Source organism: Hylobates moloch, unplaced genomic scaffold, assembly GCF_009828535.3.
Source record: "Hylobates moloch isolate HMO894 unplaced genomic scaffold, HMol_V3 SCAFFOLD_5, whole genome shotgun sequence".
Taxonomy (NCBI): domain Eukaryota; kingdom Metazoa; phylum Chordata; class Mammalia; order Primates; family Hylobatidae; genus Hylobates; species Hylobates moloch.
Window position 1 is genome coordinate 43,615,880 of NW_026652280.1, and position 22,592 is coordinate 43,638,471.

A 22,592-nucleotide genomic window follows, 5' to 3' on the forward strand; every position below is an offset into this window, starting at 1 on the left:
AAGGATTTTTAAATGTTTGGAGAACAATAGAAAATCTTCAAAGGCTTGTTAGCAAGAATTGACAGGATCAATCCCTACTGTGTAATTTGAAATGTGAACCTGAACGCTCCCAAGGAATAGGCTGCCAAATCTGAGACCTCCTAGCAGAAGTACAGGAGTACATCACCTCTACCCACTTTTCACCCACCTCTGCTGTGGAGAAGCAGCCAGCTGTGTCTGACTGAACTCTTTGTCTTGTCTGGGACAGATAGAATCCACTGAAGAATCATCTGTTGATGATACGCTTTCTGTGGCAAAGATGTTGACTAACTTAAAGCAGTTTTTGGCTTACAACCACCTATCCATCCATAGGAACATGTCTTCCCCACAATGCCACAGGCGGAAGGAAAAGTCTTGAAGTTGTTAGAATCTATAGGTTTTGGAGACAGGTTCAGAGAAACACTCTCAGGATACAAGTCTACACAGCACAGACCTTTCATTTTTGCCTCAGAAAATGCTGATTTCCACAAATATGTGTTTTTAATTTGTTAGTTGCACTACATTTTTAAAATGAATGCTTAGATATAAAATTATCTCAGGGTTAAGGAGCTGAGTTAGATCTATCTCCATGCTTTTCTGAACTAAAAGAAATAGGGTTTAGTTGGGAGAGAATCTAGTAAGTTGGAGATAGGCCTGCTGTGGGGAGAGTGATTACTGCAGTAGGACTTAAGATAGCATGAGGATACCAAAGAATTCGGAGAAAAGGGTTCTATAAGATGGAAGAGAAGTTTAGGGCCTTTTAAAAGCCATACATAAGAGGAAGTGCTGCATCATTAACTCCTTGATTTCAGGAGAGATACGTGGGGATTATTAATGAAAAATTTTTATTATATTTTAAAATTTTTATAAATGGAGCCGGTGTAGGTGATAATTGAGAAAACCTGAAGATTATCCAGAAAGTTAGGAACAGGTTCCTTTTGATTAATTGTTCTAGTATATTTGAGACGATGCAGAAAACCTTTCTTCAATTCTCATTTGAATTTCATGCAACTTCAAGAATACTTAATGTAGTAGTATTCTGCATTAAACTCTAATGTGGAATTCTTTTTTTCCACCTGAAATTGAGCAGTGTTTCTAGTTCATTCTGAAAGACAATTACTGTAAAGAACTGTTTAACTCTAGAAGGTGTAGTAAATATTTTCTTGTTAATTGCCTCCGTTTAGAGTGGAGGTGCAACAAATGAGAAATTCCAATTGGAGATTTTGTCAAACAGGAGTTTACCGTAAGTGAATAAAAACACTTTTCTTCTATGTAAGTACCACTTGCCTAAAAAGCTTAGAAATTTTTAGGGGTGATTAGATGTGGGCAAGGAGGTACTACATAGAAAAATGAAAGGCAAAATTCCTGTGATCACAGCTCTAGTTTTGAATTCTTTCTTCTTTCCTTGCCTATTGCAGTATTCTTAGTGTTCAGTGTTACCTACTTCTAGTTTTCCTAATGTACCTCAGGGTGTCCCATTTGCCCCTGCTCCCAAATTAAAACTTCAATACTTCTCTTTTTGTTTACAAAATGAAGCTGAAACACTTGTTAGCTTGGTATTTAGTTTAAGTCTTCCCTTCTTTCCAGCTTTACACTTCATTATTCCCTCATATATAATGTACAGTGCATTCATTAGGTCATGAGTGGAGCTTCTTTCTGCCAAGAATATTCTTTTCACTAATGTTTCATAACACATTTACACATATGGCTTAAGTAGGCTTTTATCAACCTGACTGTTGAGTCGTCTTTTATTCCTAGTGGCTAATGCGGTGTCTGTGAATGGTAGATACCAAGTAATTATTTGTTGATTGTATGAGTGGCATGAGATCTTAATCATTTATAATTATCCTTTAGTTAAATGCATTTGTAGTTCCACCTAACTCAAACTTTGGGAAGATAATTAAATTACACTTAAAATTTGAGGATTTAATATGTGTGTACTATATAAGCAGGATATATAGAATCTTTTTCTAGTCTATAGTCATTCATTTTACCAGGGAAATAAATGAGGATGTCTAGTAATTGTTAATAAATCTTTAATAGATTTTTGTTTCAAAATGACTTTTCTCCTGATTTTCTTGTACAAGACCTGCAGTAATGCTCATTCCTCCCATTGATGTGTATGTGTATGTATATGTACATGTGCATATATTTGTGTGTGTGTATATGTGCATGTGTGCATGCGTGTGTGTGTGTGTTTCCTTATTCAATTTCCTGCTGCTGCTTTCCATGTAGAAGGTTTCCCTCAGAACGATGGTTCTTATGTTTATAGATAACAGGATTTTAGCTGTTTATTGTATTCATCAGCATTACCATCTACTGTAGTTTTAAATTCAGTCTTCATAAACCATGGATGATTAATTTAGATTATGATATTGTGCAGCATATAAAAATGAGTATACATATGGTATGTATAATGTAAGAAAATAGATGACACTTCTCCTACCACTTTCTACCATTATGAACAACAAAAACTATGAACTGATTATGAAGTAGTGGAACTAGAGATGACATTTTAATCCTTTCACTGAGTAAGTCTGTTTCATATTGTTTAATAGTCCGGACTCTGATTTCTTTTTGAAGCTTGGTAATTGATCTTTTAGATGAATTGTTTGTGGTAGATTATATAACTGTCTCCTGGTTATATGATGAACTGAACGTTTATTACCATGCCCCTTCTGGGGGATGTGCTCGACTTTTTAGGTAATTGTATTAGTCTCCTCTCACATTGCTATAAAGAACTGAGACTGGGTAATTTTTGAAGAAAAGAAATTTAATTGACTCACAGTTCTGCATTGCTGGGGAGGCCTCAGGAAACTTACAGTCATGGCACCCACCAGGCCCCTCCCCTGACGTGGAGATTACAATTTGACATGAGATTTGGGTGGGGACACAGCCAAACCATATCATTCCACCCCTGGCCCCTCCCAAATCTCATGTCCTTCTCACATTTCAAAACCAATCATGCTTTCCCAATAGTCCCCCAGAGTCTTAACTCATTCCAGCATTAACTCAAAAGTCCAAGTCCAAAGTCTCACCTGAGATAAGGCAAGTCCCTTCCGCCTATGAGCCTGTAAAATAAAAAACAAATTAGTTACTTCAAGATTCAGTGGGGGTATCATAGGTACTTGGTAAATGCTCCTGTTCCAAAAGGGAGAAATTGGCCAAAACAAGGGGGGTATAGGCCTCATGCAAGTCCGAAACCCAGCAGGGCAGCCATTAAACCTTAAAGCTCCAAAATCACCTTTGACTCCCTGTCTCACATCCAGGGCACACTGATGCAAGGGGTGGGCTCCCACTGCCTTGGGCAGCTCCTTCGTGGGCTGATGTTGACTGCCTGTGGCTTTTCCAGGCATGAATGCAAGTTGTCTGTGGATCTATCATTCTGAGGTCTGGAGGACAGTAGCCCTCTTTTTGAACTCCACTAGGCAGTGCCTCATGGGGACTCCATGTGGAAGCTCCAATCCCACATTTCCCCTACACACTGCCCTAGCAGAGATTCTCCATGAGGGTTCCACGCCTGCAACAGACTTGTGCCTGGACATCCAGGTGTTTCCATATATCCTCTGAAATCTAGATGGAGGTCCCCAAACCTTAATTATTGCCTTCTGTGCATCCACAGGCCCACCACCACATGGAAGCCACCAAGGCTTGGGGCTTGCACCCTCTGAAGCAATGGCCCAAGCTGTACCCTGGCCTCTTTTAGCCACGGCTAGGGCTGGAGCAGCTGGGTTGCAGGGCACCAAATCCTGATATTGCACAAAGCAACAAGGCCCTGGGCCTGGCTCAAGAAACCATTTTTTCCTCCTCGGCCTCTGGGCCTGTGATGGGAGAGGCTGCCATGAAGGTCTCTGACATGCCCTGGAGACATTTTCCCCATTGTCTTGGGGATGAGCATTTGGCCCCTCGTTACTTCAAATGTCTGCAGCCCACCTGAATTTCTCTTCAGAAAATGAGTTTTCTTTTCTGTTGTATCCTCAGGCTGCAAATTTTCTGAACTTTGATGTTCCACTTCCCTTTTAAACATAAGTTCCAATTCCAAACCATATCTTTGTGAATGCCTAAAACTGAATGCTTTTAAGAGTGCCCAAGTCACTTTAATGCTTTGCTGGCTAGAAATTTCTTCCACCAGATACCCTAAATCATCTCTTTCAACCTCAGAGTTCCACAGATCTCTAGGGCAGGGGCAAAATGCTGCCAGTCTTGTTGCTAAAGCATAGTGAGAGTCACCTTTATTCCAGTTTCCAACAGGTTCCTTGTCTCCATCTGAGACCACTTCAGCCTGGACTTCATTGTCTTCTTCACTATCAGCATTTTGGTCAAAGCCATTCAACAAGTCTCTAGGAAGTCTCAAACTTTCCCACATCTTCCTGTTGTCTTCAGAGCCCTCCAAACTGTTCCAACCTCTGCCTGTTACCCAGTTCCAAAGTGGCCTCCACATTTTCAGGTATCTTTATAGCAGTGCCCCACTACTTGGTACCAATTTACTGTATTAGTCTGTTCTCATGCTGTTATGAAGAAATACCTGAGGCTGGGTAATTTATAAAGGAAAGAGATTTAATTGACTCACAGTTCTCAGGGCTGGGGAGGCCTCAGGAAACTTACAATCATGACAGAAGAGGAAGCAAACACGTCCTTCTTCACATGGTGGCAGGAAGAAGTACAGAGTGAAGTGGGGGAAAGCCCTTTATAAAATCATTAGATCTCATGAGAACTCACTAACATGAGAAAAACATGGAGGTAGCTGCCCCCATGATTCAGTTATCTCCCACCTGGTTTCTCCTATGACGTGGGATTATGGGAACCACAATTCAATATGAGATTTGAGTGGGGACACAGCCAAACCATATCACAAGTATATATTATTTATGATTGTTTCTGTGTTGGTGTGATACATTCATGAGGAGAAGAAATAAAAAGAAAAACTAACATTTTAGTGATGTGACCTATCTAGTGAACTCCTGGGCTCAAGTGACCCTCCCACCTAGGCCTCCCAAAGTGCTGGGATTACTGGTGTGAGCCACTGTGCCTGGCCCTATAATGTTTTTTAAATTCATGGGTTTATATCTGCCAATTTATATGGAACTTGCAAACTCCTGATTGAACAGGAAGGTTAATTTTAGTCTGTACTTAGCGTGGTCCCTGGTACATGGCAAACATTAAAATAATAAATGCTATTTAAATTGAATGGGCAGTTTGGAAAACAGGTGTTTTTGGAAAGAACCCTATGAGCAACAGAAACCTAGGAATTAACTAAGTCAGACCTGTCATTTAGTCTTATGTTCGTTGTTGCCAACAGTGGCATTTCTTTGTGGAATTATGAAATGGTTTGTTTTCCCTTTCTGTTAACTTTTCTGTTTCTCTTTTAATAACTATGGCTCTGTTATTTTTAAAAATATCAAAATTCACTTGGAAATTTTTTTGTGTGATTTTCTTGCATTGCTTGCTGTGATTACCGCCATTAATTATTTGCTGTATGTATAGGGACACATAATTTTAAATGGAAGTAAATTTCTTTCCCTGAAAATGTAGGGAAGGGCATGAGTTGTGATGATTGCTGGGTATTTTTCATATTTTTGTTTGGTCCTACAAAGATAAAAGTGAAAATAGTATCTTGGTATTTGGACCCCATGCTCAATCACCTCATATGGAATTTGTCCTTTGGAAAACACTGGTAAATATATTTTTAAATCTTGTAAATTTTTATTTTAGCGTATGTTGTAAAAGCAATTCTGAATTCTTTGAGAGATTTAAAAAACCCATGAATTTAAAAAACATTCTAGGGCCAGGCACAGTGGCTCACACCAGTAATCCCAGCACTTTGGGAGGCCTAGGTGGGAGGGTCACTTGAGCCCAGGAGTTCAAGACCAGCCTGGGCAACAAAGTAAGACCTTATCTCTACAAAAAATTTAAAAAATTAGCCAGGCATGGTGGCGTGTGCCTGTGGTTCCAGCTACTTGGGAAGCTGAGGCAAGAGGATTGCTTGAGCCCAGGAGGTCGAGGCCGCAGTGAGCCTTTAGTCTGGGAGACAGAGAGACCTTGTCTCAAAAACAAAACAAAACAAAACAACTTTTTTTTGTTTTTGTGGTAATATTATTTACCATCTTCATTTTTTCAGTGTACAGTCCAGTAGTGTTAAGTACATTGTTGTGTAGCCAGTTTCCAGAACTGTTCATTTTGCAAAACTGAAACTCTGTACCCATGAATAATTTCCTATTCTCCTCCCATTCCCACAGCCTTAGCAACTACCCTTCCATTCTTTTTTTCTATGAATTTGACTACCTCCAATAAGTAGAATCATACAGTGGTTTGTCTTTTTTCATGACTCGATTATTTCACCTGGCATGATGTCCTCGAGATTCATCCATGTTGTGACGTGTCAACATTTCCTTCTTCTATAAGGCTGAATAATACTTTATGGAATATATAATTCACATTTTGTTTATTCATTGATCAGTGGGTTAGGTTGCTCTTAACTCTTGGCCATTGTGAATAATGCTAACATTGTAAAATATTTTTATTTCAGTTGCTGCTTTTTGTTTTGCATTGTTTTATCTTTTTCTTCTTTTCAGTTGCTACTTTTGAGTCTCAAAAGGTTAACATGCCCTTTTAATTATGACAGGAAGCATGGTCTAGTTGTTAAGAGGGATTTGCTTGGCTGTTGGACTTTTTGGATTCCAATCCTGGCTGATCTCTTCTTCGTTATTTCCCTGGGGGCAAATAATGTTTTTGACTTTGTTTGTTCAACTGCCAAATAGAGACATATTGTTAGGATTGAGATAATATATGTAAAGTGCTTGGAATAGTGTGTAGCACATAGTAAAAGTGCAGTGAAAGGATTCCGTTTGTTAGGTACCCATTCAAAAGTAATGCAGGCAATCTCCCAATTAGATAATACAAATTTAAGTTTCTAAACTCATTTGACACTGGGAAGGCAAAAATCTAGATTGAATAATACCGATCTATTTGGTGGGTGGGATTGAGAGGGCAGGGATGGGTACAAAAGAGACAGGACTGAATGTTAGGATAGGGTCCTGATATCTTAACCAGTTATACACTGTGGTTTATCTAACCAGACAAGGAGCCTGAAAACCAGAAGTTGGTCTCTGTTATAGCCATCTCTTCTTATCTTTATGCCATGCCAGCAACTTTCAAAGTCATGGAAAGTGGTAGACAGCAATTTAAACAGACAAACCAGGTTATACAGTGGCATGGCACAGGTTTGTAAAGTTTGATCAGTTGTGACTTAGCATATGAGAAGGTTGGGCTTCTAGTTGCTCCTTGAGAATGATGTGAACTCAGAGGTGACTTTTTAATATGTCAGATGCTTAAATTTGTAAATTGAATACTTAACATCTAGAGGACCACATGTACCCTGATCAAGATTTTTGTCTTAAATCCAATAAGATAGCCCACATCAATAGGATACTGCATAATTGGTCCTGACCATAAGTTTCCTACACCATTGTACTATGGATGCACAAGGTATGATGCTTCTGAATATAACTGTACTACATTGAGTGATTCATATTTAATTCTAGTAAAATATAAGAATAGTATAAAAGATTATGTTCAACACTGTTTTCCTTATGTATAATCTTATTTGAGTCATATTCAGTAGTAGTATGCTATTTAACATTGTAACCAGTAAAAATGTACTCTGGCCCACAACTGTTGAAATCTTGTCTACTTCCTTAGAGAAATGACTACACCCACAGAGCATAGTGAGTAGGGGAATATTTTTGTCACAATGCATTCAGTTTAAAATTTATGGCCACGTAATCTAAGACAGAAACATCTAAACTTTTCCCATTTACTCTCCCTAGCAGTTAATCTGTTAGCTTGGCAAATATTTACTGCATAAACAAAAAGTAATAATTGATTGAAGGGACATCTCTTTCAACCTGTTTTACATTTCATGCTCTTCTGTTGTTTCACGATAGCTTAATAATGATTTTGAATTAACATGTCTATTAAAACAATCCTAAATTCAATGTAGGATTTAGGGTGCCATCTTAATAACATGACCAATCACCATCTTATTTTAAATGACTGTATTTCATACAGTTCGTAATGGTTTTACTAAAATTTAATACAGGATAGAGTCACCGAGATGCATTTTTACATAGACATTAGTTGTTCCAGCGATTTTAGCAGCAGTGACTGGTTAGTTTGGTAGTAAAATGAGAGACTAGGGTTGAAATGATACATAAAGGTTAGTAGGGTTATTTTAGTTCTCAAAATGCTTAATTCAGGTATTGAGAAAGTTTGACCAAGTAAAGATATTTTAAGTAGATTTTTAACTTTTTCTTATTTTTCAGCCAAACCAAACAGGAAGCTTACTTTTCTCTACCTAGCCAATGATGTCATACAGAACAGCAAGAGGAAGGGGCCAGAGTTTACAAAAGATTTTGCACCAGTTATAGTGGAGGCTTTTAAGCATGTTTCAAGGTATGATCATTGTTTTGGGTATTAGATAATCTGTTTTAAGTGTACCATATGTCCTTTTGCTAAAATTTGCCTTAAGCTATTAAAAAGTAGGGAATATAGTGTTTTCATGCTTCTATTTGAAAAGACTTCCTCTAAATGGCATTTATAAATGTATTAAATGCCTTCAGTGAAGGAAAAATATTTTTTGAACTGTTGCTAAGGTGGGCCTTCGGAGTACTTGAATTACAGCTTTCCTTTAAGAGACCAGAACCAACTGCTATATTGGAATGAACTTCATTAAAAATGAATGAAGGTATTGAAGTAAAAATTTGTGTGTTTATAAAGCTATCAATCTTGTAATGAATATTTCCATATACACTTAGTACTGTTTCTATTCTTTTTTTTTTGAGACAGAGTCTCACTCTCACCCAGGCTGGAGTACAGTGGTGCAATCTCAGCTCACTGCAACCTCTGCCGCCTGGGTTCAAGCGATTCTCCTACCTCAGCCTCCCAAGTAGCTGGAATTACAGGTGCCTGCCACCATGCCCAGCTTAATTTTTGTGTTTTTAGTAGAGACAAGGTTTCACCATCTTGGCCAGGCTGGTCTTGAACTCCTGACCTCGTGATCCACCTGCCTCGGCCTCCCAAAGTGCTGGGATTACAAACGTGAGCCACCATGTCCGGCCTGTTTCTATTCTTTACTTGCCCTCTGGGTAATTTTGTACATTGCATGTATTTGGTTATTCTCCACACTGTAATGACTTACAGTTTTATGCTCCAGTCCAGATTTTTTTTTGTTTCAAACCTGTGTGCCCAATTGCCTTTTGACATTTTTACTTGTATGCATCTCAAACATTTCATACTCACTGTGTCTGATACAGAACTCATTATGTCCTTGCTTCCCACCGTACTTGTCCCTCCCGTAGGTTTTATACTCTGTGAATGGCAACTCGATCTATCCAGATGCCTATGCAAGAAATTGTGTTACCTTTAAACTCTTCTTTCTCCTTCAGTCCCCATATCTCATATAGTACACATTGACTCGGTTCTTTGGATTTCCTTCCCTTGTAGTTACCATAATGTCTTTTCGGTATAATTTCAGTGCCCTTTAGTATTGTTTAATTTCTTTAGAAAACTAGACAGAGTTGCAGAGCTGGTCATAATACTTCCTTGCCTTTGAGTGGTTCCCATTTGTTTTAGAGATGAAGTCTAAAGTCCTGAGCAAGACTTAAGATGTTCCTTTGTGGCACTGCCTATCTCCCCAGACTCCTGTCTCACATTTATTCCACACAGTCTATAGTCTGCAGTTTAAGCTAAATTAACCTTTTTTAGTTCTTTCAGCCTTAAGTCTTCTATATATGTTGCCCCTCCCTAGAATTCAGTAAAATATTTATTGGCTGCCTACTATGTGCAAAACCCTGAGTAGTAGTGACCAAGACAAAGTTTTGTTCTACTGGAGCCTACATTTCACTGGATGACAAAGGTAATAAGTAGATAGACAAGTGAATGCATAATGTCAGATGACAGATGCTAGCAAGAAATACAAAGCTGGGAAGGAACTAGATGGTATGAGGGTGCTCAGTTATGTGATAAGATAAAGAACAACTATTTGGGGAAGGTGACATTTGAACAAAGACTAAAGAAAGGGGTGAAATGAGTCATTGGACTAGGCAGAAAGGATTCTAGGTAGAGAGAATATGTGGCTGAAAAAATGAGATAGCTATATTGCTGGACATGTTTGAGGACCTTAGCAAGGAGATTTGTATGGTATTAGGTATTAGGGAGTGTGTACTGAGGGATTGCCAGAAAGCAGAGCATGTGGGCCTTGTGGCCCAGAGTAAGGATTTTGGTTTTATTCTTAATGTGATTGGTAGCTCTTGGAGGATCAAGAGCTGTATAATCTGATTTACATTATTAAGTTGCTTTGTACAGAATAGAGTAAAAGAGTAGAGGCTGGGAGAGCGTGAAAAGACTTTACAAAATTCCAGGCAAGAGATAATAGTGTTTCAGTCTACAGTGATAGCAATGAAGGAGGTAGGAAACAGTTGAGAGTAGTCTGTTTTTCAATTCCCCATATGTCTAGTCTTAAGATCTCAAATTAAATCTCATTTCCTTAAATAGTCTTCCGGATATCCCTTAAACTGGGCCAGGTCTGTCTTAAGCACTTTGTTCTCTTTTGTGATACTTATAAATAACAGCTGCCATAAGCTGCATTTGTATCTCCATGTCAAAGATAGTAACTGGATCAATAAGTATTTGTTGAATAAATTAAAAAATAACCTATTAGAAATCTTCCTTAGCCCCATGTCCAGCCCCCATTAGGATAGGAAATCCTTAGTAGCCAGTACTAAAACTTTTACAGTTTAAACTTTTTTTTGGTTGTGTAATAGTATGTTTATAAAATGTTTACTAGAAGCAAGCAGTGTGTCTAGATCACTTCACTTTTGAGCTGCTGGCCACATATACATTTGGACAGTATACGTTTGGACAGTTTTTTCCAGGGAATGAATGTCTGATTATACTTAAAGTTACCATTACCTTTTCAATAGCACTATGCATTTTTACTGTTAACATTTTTCTTTTGGTTTTTTTTTTTGTTTGTTTGTTTGTTTTTAGTGAAACTGATGAAAGTTGTAAGAAGCACCTTGGAAGAGTATTATCTATTTGGGAAGAAAGGTCTGTTTATGAAAATGATGTATTAGAACAACTTAAACAAGCTCTGTGTAAGTGTCGAATCCTGATCTCTTATCTCGATCTCTTCATTAAAATGTATTCTTTCATTAAAACTTAAATGTTCTTTCATTTCAGATGGCGATAAGAAGCCTAGGAAGCGAACTTATGAACAGATAAAGGTGGATGAAAATGAAAACTGTTCCTCTCTGGGATCTCCAAGTGAACCACCACAGGTAGAAATTTTACCCTGTTAAAAGAGTTACAAACTTTTACTTCATGTTGCCACCAAGCTTTATTAATTTCATTTCACTTCTGTAAATTGATTTCTATTATACTTTTGGGTACAAGAAAGAAGCCACATGAATATCTCTTCCTCATTAACAAATTGCTTATGTTAAATGTAGTATGTTGCATATTATATATTTTGCATAGAAATCATATTTTGCATAGAAAGAGAATTTTTAATTGCCAAATATGGTTAGATGTGAGATTTCAGCTATTTAAACTTTTTAAAATAAAACATGCCTATTTTGTTATATGGTTTGTTTTTTTTTTTTTTTTTGAGACTGAGTTTCACTCTGTCCCCAGGGCTGGAGTGCAGTGGCACTATCTTGGCTCACTGCAACCTCCGCCTCCTGGGTTCAAGCGATTCTCCTGCCTCAGCCTTCCAAACAGCTGAGATTACAGGCACGGGCCACCAAGCCCAGCTAATTTTTGTGTTTTTAATAGAGATGGGGTTTCACCATGTTGGCCAGGCTGGTCTTGAACTCCTGGCCTCAAGCGATCCCCCAGCCTTGGCCTCCCAAAGTGCTGGGATTATAGGCATGAGCCACTGTGCCCAGCCCATGTATGATTTAAATACACTAAAATTTTCATTCTTGGACATAAACACTGCCCCTTTAAGTATTTTTGTTTTTAAACGTAAAAAGTAGTGTTAGAGTGGCTGGGCGCAGTGGCTTACGCCTGTAATCCCAGCACTTTGGGAGGCCGAGGCGGGCGGATCACGAGGTCAGGAGATCGAGACCATCCTGGCTAATACGGTGAAACCCTGTCTCTACTAAAAAATACAAAAACTTAGCCGGGCGTGGTGGCGGGCACCTGTAGTCCCAGCTACTCGGGAGGCGGAGCTTGCAGTGAGCCGAGATCGCACCACTGCACTCCAGCCTGGGCGACAGAGCGAGGCTCCGTCTCAAAAACAAAAACGAAAACAAAAAAGTAGCGTTAGAGTGATATATATGTGTTCATACATTTCTATGTAACTATATAGAACTATGTAGTTCTGTGGAAAAATAAGTTAGAATTATTATCTTAATACTCTGTGTCCTCCCACATAGGTATGGTATGGTATTCTTTAACCATCAGATTAATTCCAGAAAGACTTTTTTTTTTTTTTTTAATTAAGTGGGCATTGAGTCTTAAGCTTCCTCCTTCTATGTTTCAAACATGTAGGGGGGACAGATAAAGTGTAAAATGAGAAAATGAAGACATAACCATACTCTTAGAACAAGGCGAATGTATTTCCATGGGCTAGAAATTGTACACCTAACTTCATAGGTGAGACAAAACCTGGCTCCTGCTGAGCCCTGGTCCAGAAGCAGACATGGGGTTGCCAGAAATTAGTATCCTCTAAGGTCACAGGAACTCACAAGGGCAGCAGGAACTCACAGTGCTCCGTGGGAGTTAGAGGACTGGACCCAAATTCACTGAATAAAATCAGAGGCTGGGAGGAGCTCTTTCCTCCATGAAGGTGAAAGAAAAATACAATCAATTACTACCTGTAACTGTGGATTTATATTAGCCTCAGTACTGGAGAAGCAGAAGGAATCAGACCAAGGCCACACTTGAGTCACCCTACCTGTTTATTCAGTGATAGGAATGCTGAAGCCCACTGGCCACTATGGACAACAGCTTGAATAGAAAAGTGATAAGAACGTAACATTTGGAACAACCAAACACTAAGATTTATGTCTCTTCCTATTTGGTAATAACTTATGACAGAAAATCGTTTTTGGCTAAGAGCCTCATGATTGCATGAACAGTGTTTTACCTGAGTTCTAGATAAAGGATCTGGCCTCCTTCCGCTCTCCCTGATGAGAGGGTAACCACGGTTGCATATCTTATGAGTATTTTTAAGTAATCATCTACCTCTTCTCTAGTACTTGTGTAAAATGCTGTTGCTCTTTGTTTTATAATGACCGTTTTTTAGATTAGTTGTGCTGCTTAATTATCAATGGTTCAGCTTTGTGGTCTTCATTTTTGTGTGTGTGTTATTCTTTATAAGAATGGCTAAAATCTCTTTGTAGGTTTCCGTTAAACTCATTTCATTCTACTCTGGTAGGAAGTACTAGGCTTAGTGTTGTTTCAGACAACTTTGCTTTCTTATCTGATGCTTGATCAGGCATTGGGAACTTAGAATGTACTCATGTAGGACTGTGAAGGTGTGATGAGATCAGGTTGTAACTAAAGCATCAATGCATTGCCAAGACAGTAAAAGCCAGATTTCTTCTTAGAACTCCAGACAATTAGAATTTTCTAAGAATGATTTTAAAAATAATATATTAGTTAGTTGTGGCAACATGAGAAACAAGCTTTCTGGTAATTGTTGTTACTCTTAAGCACACCTTAATTGTAGAGGGGATATATCTTACAACGAAATTATTTTTTAAAATACTGAAATTTTAAACACTTCTAATGAGTGAGCACACGTAGGATAGTATATTTCTTATTAGTTTCATTTGATCATTTGTTATGTGCTGCCATTTTTTTCAAGGGAATAGTTTAAAAATCTTAATATATACACCGAATTACTAATATCCTATATTTTTTAAAGCATATGTGTAATTTCCTAGTGTTTCTGAATCTGGTATTAGAAATTAAGAAAGAAAGATGAAAAAGATGGGCTGGAGAATGGAAACTAGTAAAAATAAAATTTAATTGTTTTTCTTTGGAATAACTTTATAGACATTATGAATTGTGAAATCACCAGCAAAGAGTTGCGCTTCCCTCCTAATTATAGCTTGTATGAAAACAGTGGAAGTAAAATATTTTAATGATAAAATAATTTCAATACTGGTTAAGCAATATGTATTAGTCATCAGATTATGGAATTTTGAAATTTTGAAATATTTTAATGATCTTATTAACAAGCCATAGGATACTTGAAGATAATCGTATTTGAACATATTCTAGAACTACATTTCTCTTGGGCTTTAATTACGGCATTTAGAAATGAAATCTGGGAGACTCTTCTGTGTTGTAGTAGATGATTTGTAACCCTCTTTCCGTAATATCCAATTTAATACTAAAAAAATCTTCTAGTGTACAATGATAATGTAATGAATATATCATACATAAAACTTGTATTCTCTAGGTTGATGTTATAGCCTACCTTCTCTTTCACCACTGATACATTTGCCATATAAATCAGTTACTTACCTCATTTTAGTACTGGGATAATTATTACTACACTCTGTCTCCACCACTGGAGTAAGCTCTCTTCAAGGTCTAGGGCCTTGTCTTGTTTATATTTTCAACACCTAACATAGTATAGCCTCCTTTTTTCTTAATATATAAAAGAAATTGATTGTCTTCAAAAGCAGTTTATATTAGAAGCTTTGTACTAGTAAATAGCCCATAGGGATGAAAGAATATGAAATTAAAGTCTTCTGCACTTGTTTAAGCTCAATTTATTTTGGTTCTGAAGTTGTGTACTTTTTAGACTCTAGATCTCGTTAGAGCATTACAAGATCTAGAAAATGCAGCCTCAGGCGATGCAGCAGTTCATCAGAGGATAGCATCTTTACCTGTTGAAGTCCAAGAAGTATCTCTATTAGATAAAATAACAGGTAAGAAAAGAAAATGTGATCCAGAACCTTTTTGGGAGTTGGGATGAGAGAACAGCATATGTCATTGTTTTTGTTGTATAATATTTTATTATTCCGTGCTTTTCTTAGATAAAGAATCTGGAGAAAGACTTTCCAAAATGGTAGAGGATGCGTGTATGTTGCTGGCAGATTACAATGGCAGATTGGCGGCAGAAATAGATGATAGAAAGCAACTCACTCGAATGTTAGCAGATTTTCTTCGTTGTCAAAAGGAAGCCCTTGCAGAGAAAGAGCATAAATTGGAAGTGCGTAACCTTTTTCTTCTTTAGTGCTTATTTATTTAATTCTCTTTTTGTTAGGAATTTTTAAATATTTTAATCTATGTGCACATTTTGCATTTTTTAACATAGATCTTTTTAAGCAGTAGCCCAGGTAAGCGTCTCCTTGTATTAATGGTTTTTCTTCTACTTGAACCAAATTAACCTTGCAAGTAAACTTAGAAATTTGGAATTAGCAAAATTGATTGCATTTAAAAATTATTCTTGTGAAATTCCATGCAACTATAATTTATCTTACCAGTTTAACCCTATTCTATCACAGAAATAATAGGAAAATGCCAGGTGGCAGTAACTTGTAGTAGGATTTATTTAGTTTCTGTTTTGAGAAGATGTAGTCTTTTAGGTATACCATTAAGTCTTTAAATTACTCCCTTAATTCCACCCGCCAATTCTAATGCTTACATGTTCCCAGCCCCACTCCCGGCTCACACCCTTAGGTCGAAATTCATTGCTCCTGTAAATTAAGTAATAATTAATACCACTAATGAGAAATCTGGGAGTGCAGGAGGTGATTTAAAAAGATGCTCATATTTCCTTTGATTAGAGTAGCAATTGTTAGGGATACATGAGCCAGATTTGGTTTTATGTAAAAAAAATCTTTCAGTTGATGAGTTCTTGTTTAAATTGTATTGCTGTGGCAAATTCTTATTGTACTAATATGTAGGAGAATTTCTAATTTGAATCCCTTTATTTTCAGAAAGCTCACTATAAATTTGTAGGAATGTCATGGAACTACCCCATTAAGTTATTTTTATTAGTGTTTAGTTATTGATTCAGCAGTCTCTAATTGTGCCAAAAATGGTGCTTAGATTAGATTGTCATTGCTACCCATGGGAGCTGCTACTTAATTATTCCCACCTCAAATTCCCAGCTCTCAAGTTAGCACTACCCCTTTTGAATTTACTTCTTCTCTGCTCGTATAAATACCCTCAGATGATGATTGTTGGCGGGCACTATGCTCTACCTTTGAAGAGGTTGCCCACTTCTACGTGGAAAGGAAAAGATGGTTTTTTTTTTTTTTTAAAAGATGAATTTGATAATTAACTTGCCAGTATTTCACCTTGTGATGAAACCTCAATCTTAAACATAGTGTTACTTGTTTTATTGTCCACAGAATTAAGGGTAAGTAATGTCATACAATTTTTGTCTTTAGTCCTTTAGTATGGTTTCTTTAACTTCTATTGAGCTTCTGTTGCAGATATTGGACATGGGCGTATCTTCTAACGATGTCGTCACCATTAGTATATTCTTCCTGCTAAAAATAAATATCAAACCCTGAAGTCTGTATTGTCTCATGTTTTTGAAAATTGAAGAGAAGACTGTAACTTTATTCTGCTTTATACTTTCTCACTTATGATGATGGTCATTTGTCACTGTTTACAAAAATAGAATTTATATTTGAAGTGTAACTGTAGAAAATAGATCAGATGCCACTCCCCACAACCCCCTCTTTCCCCAGTGCCTTCCAGCCACATTTCATAATTGATAGTCATAGATTATGAGGCTGATGATAATAATAATGTTAACATTCATGTGTCAGGTACTATTCTAGGCACTTCACATAAGCAACTCATTTAATCTTACACAGCAGGGTGTATTATCCACATTTGATAGATACAGAACTGAGGCACAGGGAGATTAAGTAACTTGCCTTCACGAAGAGCTAGTGAGTTGTTTGGAACCCAGAGAATCTGCCTCCAGAGCCAGTGCACTTCATCAAAAAGACACATTGCTTCCTGTTTTTACTTAAATCTAAGATTACAGCAAATGCTAAAGCCCTATTTTTCCAACTTTTTCTGCTCCTTCTCTTCTCAGAGGTAATCACTGTCTTGAAATAAAGCCTTCTAGGAACTTTTTTTGTAGTTCTTCTGTATAACTGGATTTTATATTATAAAGAAGAAATCACCTCAATTATGTTCAGCTGTTTTTTTAACAAGTAAAGAAATACTCTTTACAAGTACAGAAATAAACTTGAAAGTTATTCCACAGAACTCTTTGTAAATTATCACTTAGAACTATGTTATTCCTTTGTAGAAGATGTGGAAATGATTTGAGATATTTAGACTTTTTTGTACCAAGTAGGTGGCATCACTTTGAAGTTGAGACTGAGAGGTGAAGATTTATATTTTCTGAATCAGCTGTGATACTATCAAATAATTTTCATCTATTGTGTATCTTTGAACATTAACAGTGATTGACCAGATACTGATGTGTCATTAGTTGCTGCTTTTTTGAAAATGGAACATAAATTTAAAGTATCAGTTCAGGAATTGGCCATTTCATATTTCTTAAGGAAGCCATTATTAAAGCGTGTGTAATGAATGAAAACATGAAGTGGTTTAAAATGTGTGTTTTAAGAAATCATTAATCATTATTTTTGAAACTTCTGACTATAGTTAGTTACTAAGCAGAAGCAGATAACTGTTGGGCCGGGTGTGGTGGTTCACGCCTGCAATCTCAGCACTTTGGGAAGCTGAGCTGGGTGAATCGCTTGAGGTCAGGAGTTCAAGACCAGAGCCTGGCTGACATGGTGAAACCCCACCTCTACTAAAAAAAAAAAAAAAAAAAAAAATTAACCAGGTGTGGTGGTGGGTGCCTGCAGTCCCAGCTACTTGGGAGGCGGAGGCAGGAGGATCACTTGAACCTGGGAGGTGGAGGTTGCAGTGAGCTGAGATCACACCACCGCCCTCCAGACTGGGCGACAGCAAGACTCTGTCACACACACACACACACAGACACACACACACACACCAGATGACTGTTAAAATAGACTGTTGATAACTTTAGTTTACATTTATAATATTTATTTTAGGGATTGCTATAGGAATCATTTTACCATTGTGAAGTTGAAAGTATTGCATAAACTGTTTTTCAGTTAGCTTATTTTGGAAGGCATACATGAATAGGAGAATTAAAATGACATTTTGATTCTGACATTGTTTGCTAGTACATACAAAAGTTATGTTTACACTTCACTGTTGTCTAAGTGTGCGTTAGGATTACGTATAAAAGAAGTTAAAAATACTTCATTGCTAAAAAATACTAATCATCTGAGCCTTCTGTTAGTCATACTCTTTGCTGATGGAGGGTCTTGCCTTGATATTGATGGCTGTTGACTGATTAGGGTGGTGATTGCTGAAGGATGTGGCTGTGGCAATTTATTAACACAGTGATAAAGTTTGCTGCATCAGTTGACTTCTTTCTTGAAAGGTTCCTCTGTAGGATGCAGTACATTTGATAGCATTTTGCCTACAGCAGAACTGCTTTCAAAATAGAATCAATTTTCTCAAGCCCTGCTATTGCTTTATCAAGTAAATCCTTTGTTGTCATTTCACCTCCACTGGGAGTAGATTCCATCTCAGGAAACCACTTTATTTGCTCATCCATAAGAAGCAACTCCTCATCAACAAGTTTTATGAGATTGGAGCAATTTAGTCACATCTTCAGGCTCCACTTCTGTTTCTCCTTCTCTTGCTATTTGCAGCAGATCTACAGTTATTTCCACCACTGAAGTCTTGAACCCCACAAAGTCAGCCATGAGAATTGGAATAAACTTCTTCCAAACTCCTGTTAATGTTGATATTTTATCTCCTCCCATGAGCCATGAATGTTTTTAATGCCATCTAGAATTGTGAATCATTTTCTGAAAGTTTTCAGTTTACTTTGCCCATATTCTTCACAGGAATCACTATTGCAGCTATATAGCCTTACGAAATGTATTTCTTAAATAGTGAGACTTGAATGTCGAAATTGCTCTTTTATCTATAAGTGGCAGAACACATGTGTTAACAGGCATGAACACTAGTCACATTGTCCATCTTCATCAGAGCTCTTGGGTGACCAGGTATGTTGTCAATAGTAATTTTTTATTGTTATTTTGGAGACAGTCTCTTGTTCTGTCACCCAGGCTGGAGTAGTCATGCAATCACAGCTCACTGTAACCTCGAAATCATGAGTACAAGTTATCTTCCTGCTTCAGCCTCCCAAGTAGCTAGGACTGCAGGTGTGTGCCACCATGCCTGGCTAATTTTTAAATGTTTTGCAAAGAAGAGTTCTCGCTATGTTGCCCAGGCTAGTCTTGAACTCTTAGGTCAAGCAGTCCTCCCACCTTGGCCTCCCAAAGTGCTGTGACTACAGGTGGGAATCACTACATCTGGCCAATAGTAATATTTTGCAGGTCTCAACAGTTGGCTCAAAATACTCAGTAAACTGTGCTGTAAATAGATGTATTGTCATCCATACTTGTTTCATTTATAGAGTACAGGCACAGTAAATTTAGCATAATTCTTAAGGACTCTAGAATTTTCAGAATGGTAAATGAACATTGGCCTCTACTTAAAGTCATCAGCTACTTTAGCTCCTAATGAGGGCCAGCTTTTGTTGAAGCTTTGAAGGCAGGCATTTATTTCTGTCTAGCTATGAAAGTCTCGGACAGCATCTTCCAGTACCAGGCTCTTTTTTCTACGTGGAAAATCTGTTGTTTAGTGTAGCCACCGTCATCAACGACCTTAGCTAGAGCCTCTGGGTAACTTGCTGCAGTTTTTAGATCAGCCCTTGCTGCTTCACTTTGCACTTTGAAGTTAGTGGAGACAACTTCTTTCCATAAATCCCATAAACCAACCTCTGCTACTTTCAAACTTTGCTTCTGTAGCTTCTTTACCTCCCTCAGGCTTCATAGAATTGAAGAGCGTTCAGGCCTTGCTGTGGATTAGGCTTTGGTTTAAGGGAATGTGGCTGGTTTGATCTTCTATCCAGACTACTGAAACTTTCTACATGTCACCAGTAAGGCTGTTTAGCTTTCTTATTTGTGTGTACACTAGTGTAGCCCCCCACCTCTTTTTGAGGTATTGTGTCACTCTTGTCCAGGCTTGAGTGCAGTGGCTTGATCACGGCTCACTGCAACTTCAACCTCCTGGGCTCTAGCAATCCTTCCACTTCAGCCTCCTGAGTAGCTGGAAGTAGAGGTATGCGACACCATGCCTGGCTAATTTTTAAATTTTTTTGTAGAGACAAGGTCTCACTATGTTGCCCAGGCTGGTCTTGACCTTCTGGACTCAAAACAGTCCTCCTGCTTCAGCCTCCCAAAGTGCTAAGATTACAGGCATGAGCCACCACACCTGGCCTGGAGTGGCGATTTTAGTTTCTTTCGAGAACTTTGCCTTTGCATTCACAACTTGGCTAATTGGTGCAAGTGGCCTAACTTTTGGCCTGTCTTGGCTTTTGACATACATGCCTTCCTCACTAAGCTTAGTCACTTCTGGCTTTTGATTTAAAGTAAGAGACCTATGATTCTTTCTTTCACTTGAACACTTAGAGGCCATGGTATGATTCTTAATTGGCCCAATTCCAGTATTGTGTCTCAGCAAATAGGGAGGGAGAGACAGGGACAGCCAGTCAGTGGAGCAGTGAGAACACAGACAATGTGTGTGGATTAAGTTTGCTGTCTTAAATCACTCATCACAGATGACCATAATGCATAAGAATAGTGAAGAAGTTTGAAATAGCACAAGAAATATAAAAATTTGGCAGACACTTAAGTGAGCACATTCTGTTGGGAAAATGGTACCTCTAGACTTGTTTGGTGCCAGGTTGCCACAAACTCAGCTTATAAGAAAACACAGTATCTTGAAAGTGTATTAAAATGAAGCATGATAAAACGAGGTATGCCTGTATTTGATTTAAATTTAGAATTTGGTAAGATGCAGCTCTGTGGATGTTTCAAAGAAGTATGTGACTAGTTTCTTGATTTACATTTTTGAGGTCTATATATTGTCCTAAAATATTTTATGTTTAACTGAGTTTTTTCAGGAATCGTGTAATCTTTTAGTTGTTGATAATACAAGTAATTATTTCCATCAAAGGGAAAAAGTTACTTAAGCAAAAGACTTAGCCCTGTTTATGGGCTCTGTATTTTCTGTCCTTTCCTTTTCGTGTAATACATTATATGCATCTTACATGTCATTGTTTTCCTTTTAATATATGGATGTATCATAATTTATTTAACTGCTCTGTTCTCTGTTACTTTTTTTTTTTTTAATAGACAGGATCTCACTTTGTCATCCACACTGGAGTACAGTGGCAAGATCATAGCTCACTGTAACCTCACACGCCTCCTGCCTCAGCCTCTCAAGTAGCTAGGACTACAAGTGTACCTCACCATGCCTGGCCAGTTTTTTATTTTTTGCAGAGATGAGGTTTTGCTGTGTTGCTCAGACTATTTATTTTTATTGCTTTTATATTCTTAACAGAATTTTAGAGAACATCTCTTCAGTTAACTTTTCACTCACATACTGATCCGTTAATCGGATAAATTTCTAAAGATGAAATTGCTGATTCATGTTAAAGACTTGATCCTGTTACCAGTCTTATTGCCTTCTTTGATGATTTCTGAATATTATCTATAAGTCTTCTGTCCAAGGCCATTCATTTTCTCCAGAGGAAAACACCCCAGATTTGCTGGTTAGATAACGTAGGACATCTGTTTCCCTTAGAACAGTGCTTTTATCTCTTAGCACTGTGATTTGGGTCCCTAGATGCACACACTCTTTTGCTGAGTTTCTTATCTTCCATCTTTTAGTTCTATGGGATAAGGGTTTTACCAGATTCGTGTAAAGAGTTTTAGCTGATCCTTCTTGTCAACCTTGTCAACATATTAAGGAGCCTGGTATTTCAAAGTCCAGAATCTATCCAGAATTCCTGAGGATGAATTGCATTACTTTTGGTCATTATTTCCTGTTGCAGCTGTCCTCATCTTCCAACAGGTTCGTCCTTCCCTTCCCCCTTTCCCCTTCCCTTCCCTTCCCCTTCCCCCTTTCCCCTTCCCTTCCCTTCCCCTTCCCCTTCCTTTCCCTTCCCTTCCCTTCCCCTCCCTTCCCTTCCCTTCCCCTTCCCCTTCCTTCCTTCCTTCCTCCCTTTCCTTGCCTCCCCTTTCCCTCCCCCTTTCCTTGCCTCCCCTTTCCCTTGCCTCCCCTTTCCTTGCCTCCCTTTTCCTTGCCTCCCCCTTTCCCCTTTCCCCTTTCTCCTTCCCCTTCTTTCAGATGGAGTCTCACTCTCTCACCCAGGCTGGACTGCAGTGGCATGATCTCAGCTCACTGCAACCTCTGCTTCATGGGTTCAAGCAGTTCTCCTGCCTCAGCCTCCTGAGTAGCTGGGATTACAGGTGCATGCCATCACGGCTGTCTAATTTTTGTGTTTTTAGTAGAGACAGAGTTTTGCCATGTTGGCCAGGCTTGTCTCAAACTCCTGACCTCAGGTGACCCGCCCGCCTCCGCCTCCCAGAGTGCTGAGATTACAGGCGTGAGCCACCACA

The 22,592-nt window shown here is 38.2% G+C and overlaps 1 protein-coding gene across 2 annotated transcripts in view; it reads left to right on the forward strand.

Moving 5' to 3' along the window:
• Positions 1-22,592, forward strand: part of RPRD1A (regulation of nuclear pre-mRNA domain containing 1A) — a 79,404-nt gene that overhangs the window by 24,850 nt on the left and 31,962 nt on the right. The window contains exons 2-7 of one of the 2 annotated variants that reach the window (XM_032152501.2): positions 8,340-8,469; positions 11,065-11,171; positions 11,257-11,354; positions 14,840-14,966; positions 15,075-15,250; positions 16,482-22,075. In XM_032152501.2, coding sequence (XP_032008392.1) covers positions 8,340-8,469; positions 11,065-11,171; positions 11,257-11,354; positions 14,840-14,966; positions 15,075-15,250; positions 16,482-16,562 — 719 coding nt within the window. In that variant the 3' untranslated portion in view covers positions 16,563-22,075. Of the gene's footprint in view, positions 1-8,339; positions 8,470-11,064; positions 11,172-11,256; positions 11,355-14,839; positions 14,967-15,074; positions 15,251-16,481; positions 22,076-22,592 lie in introns of those variants that run through there. The other variant, XM_032152499.2, reaches the window with a different exon arrangement.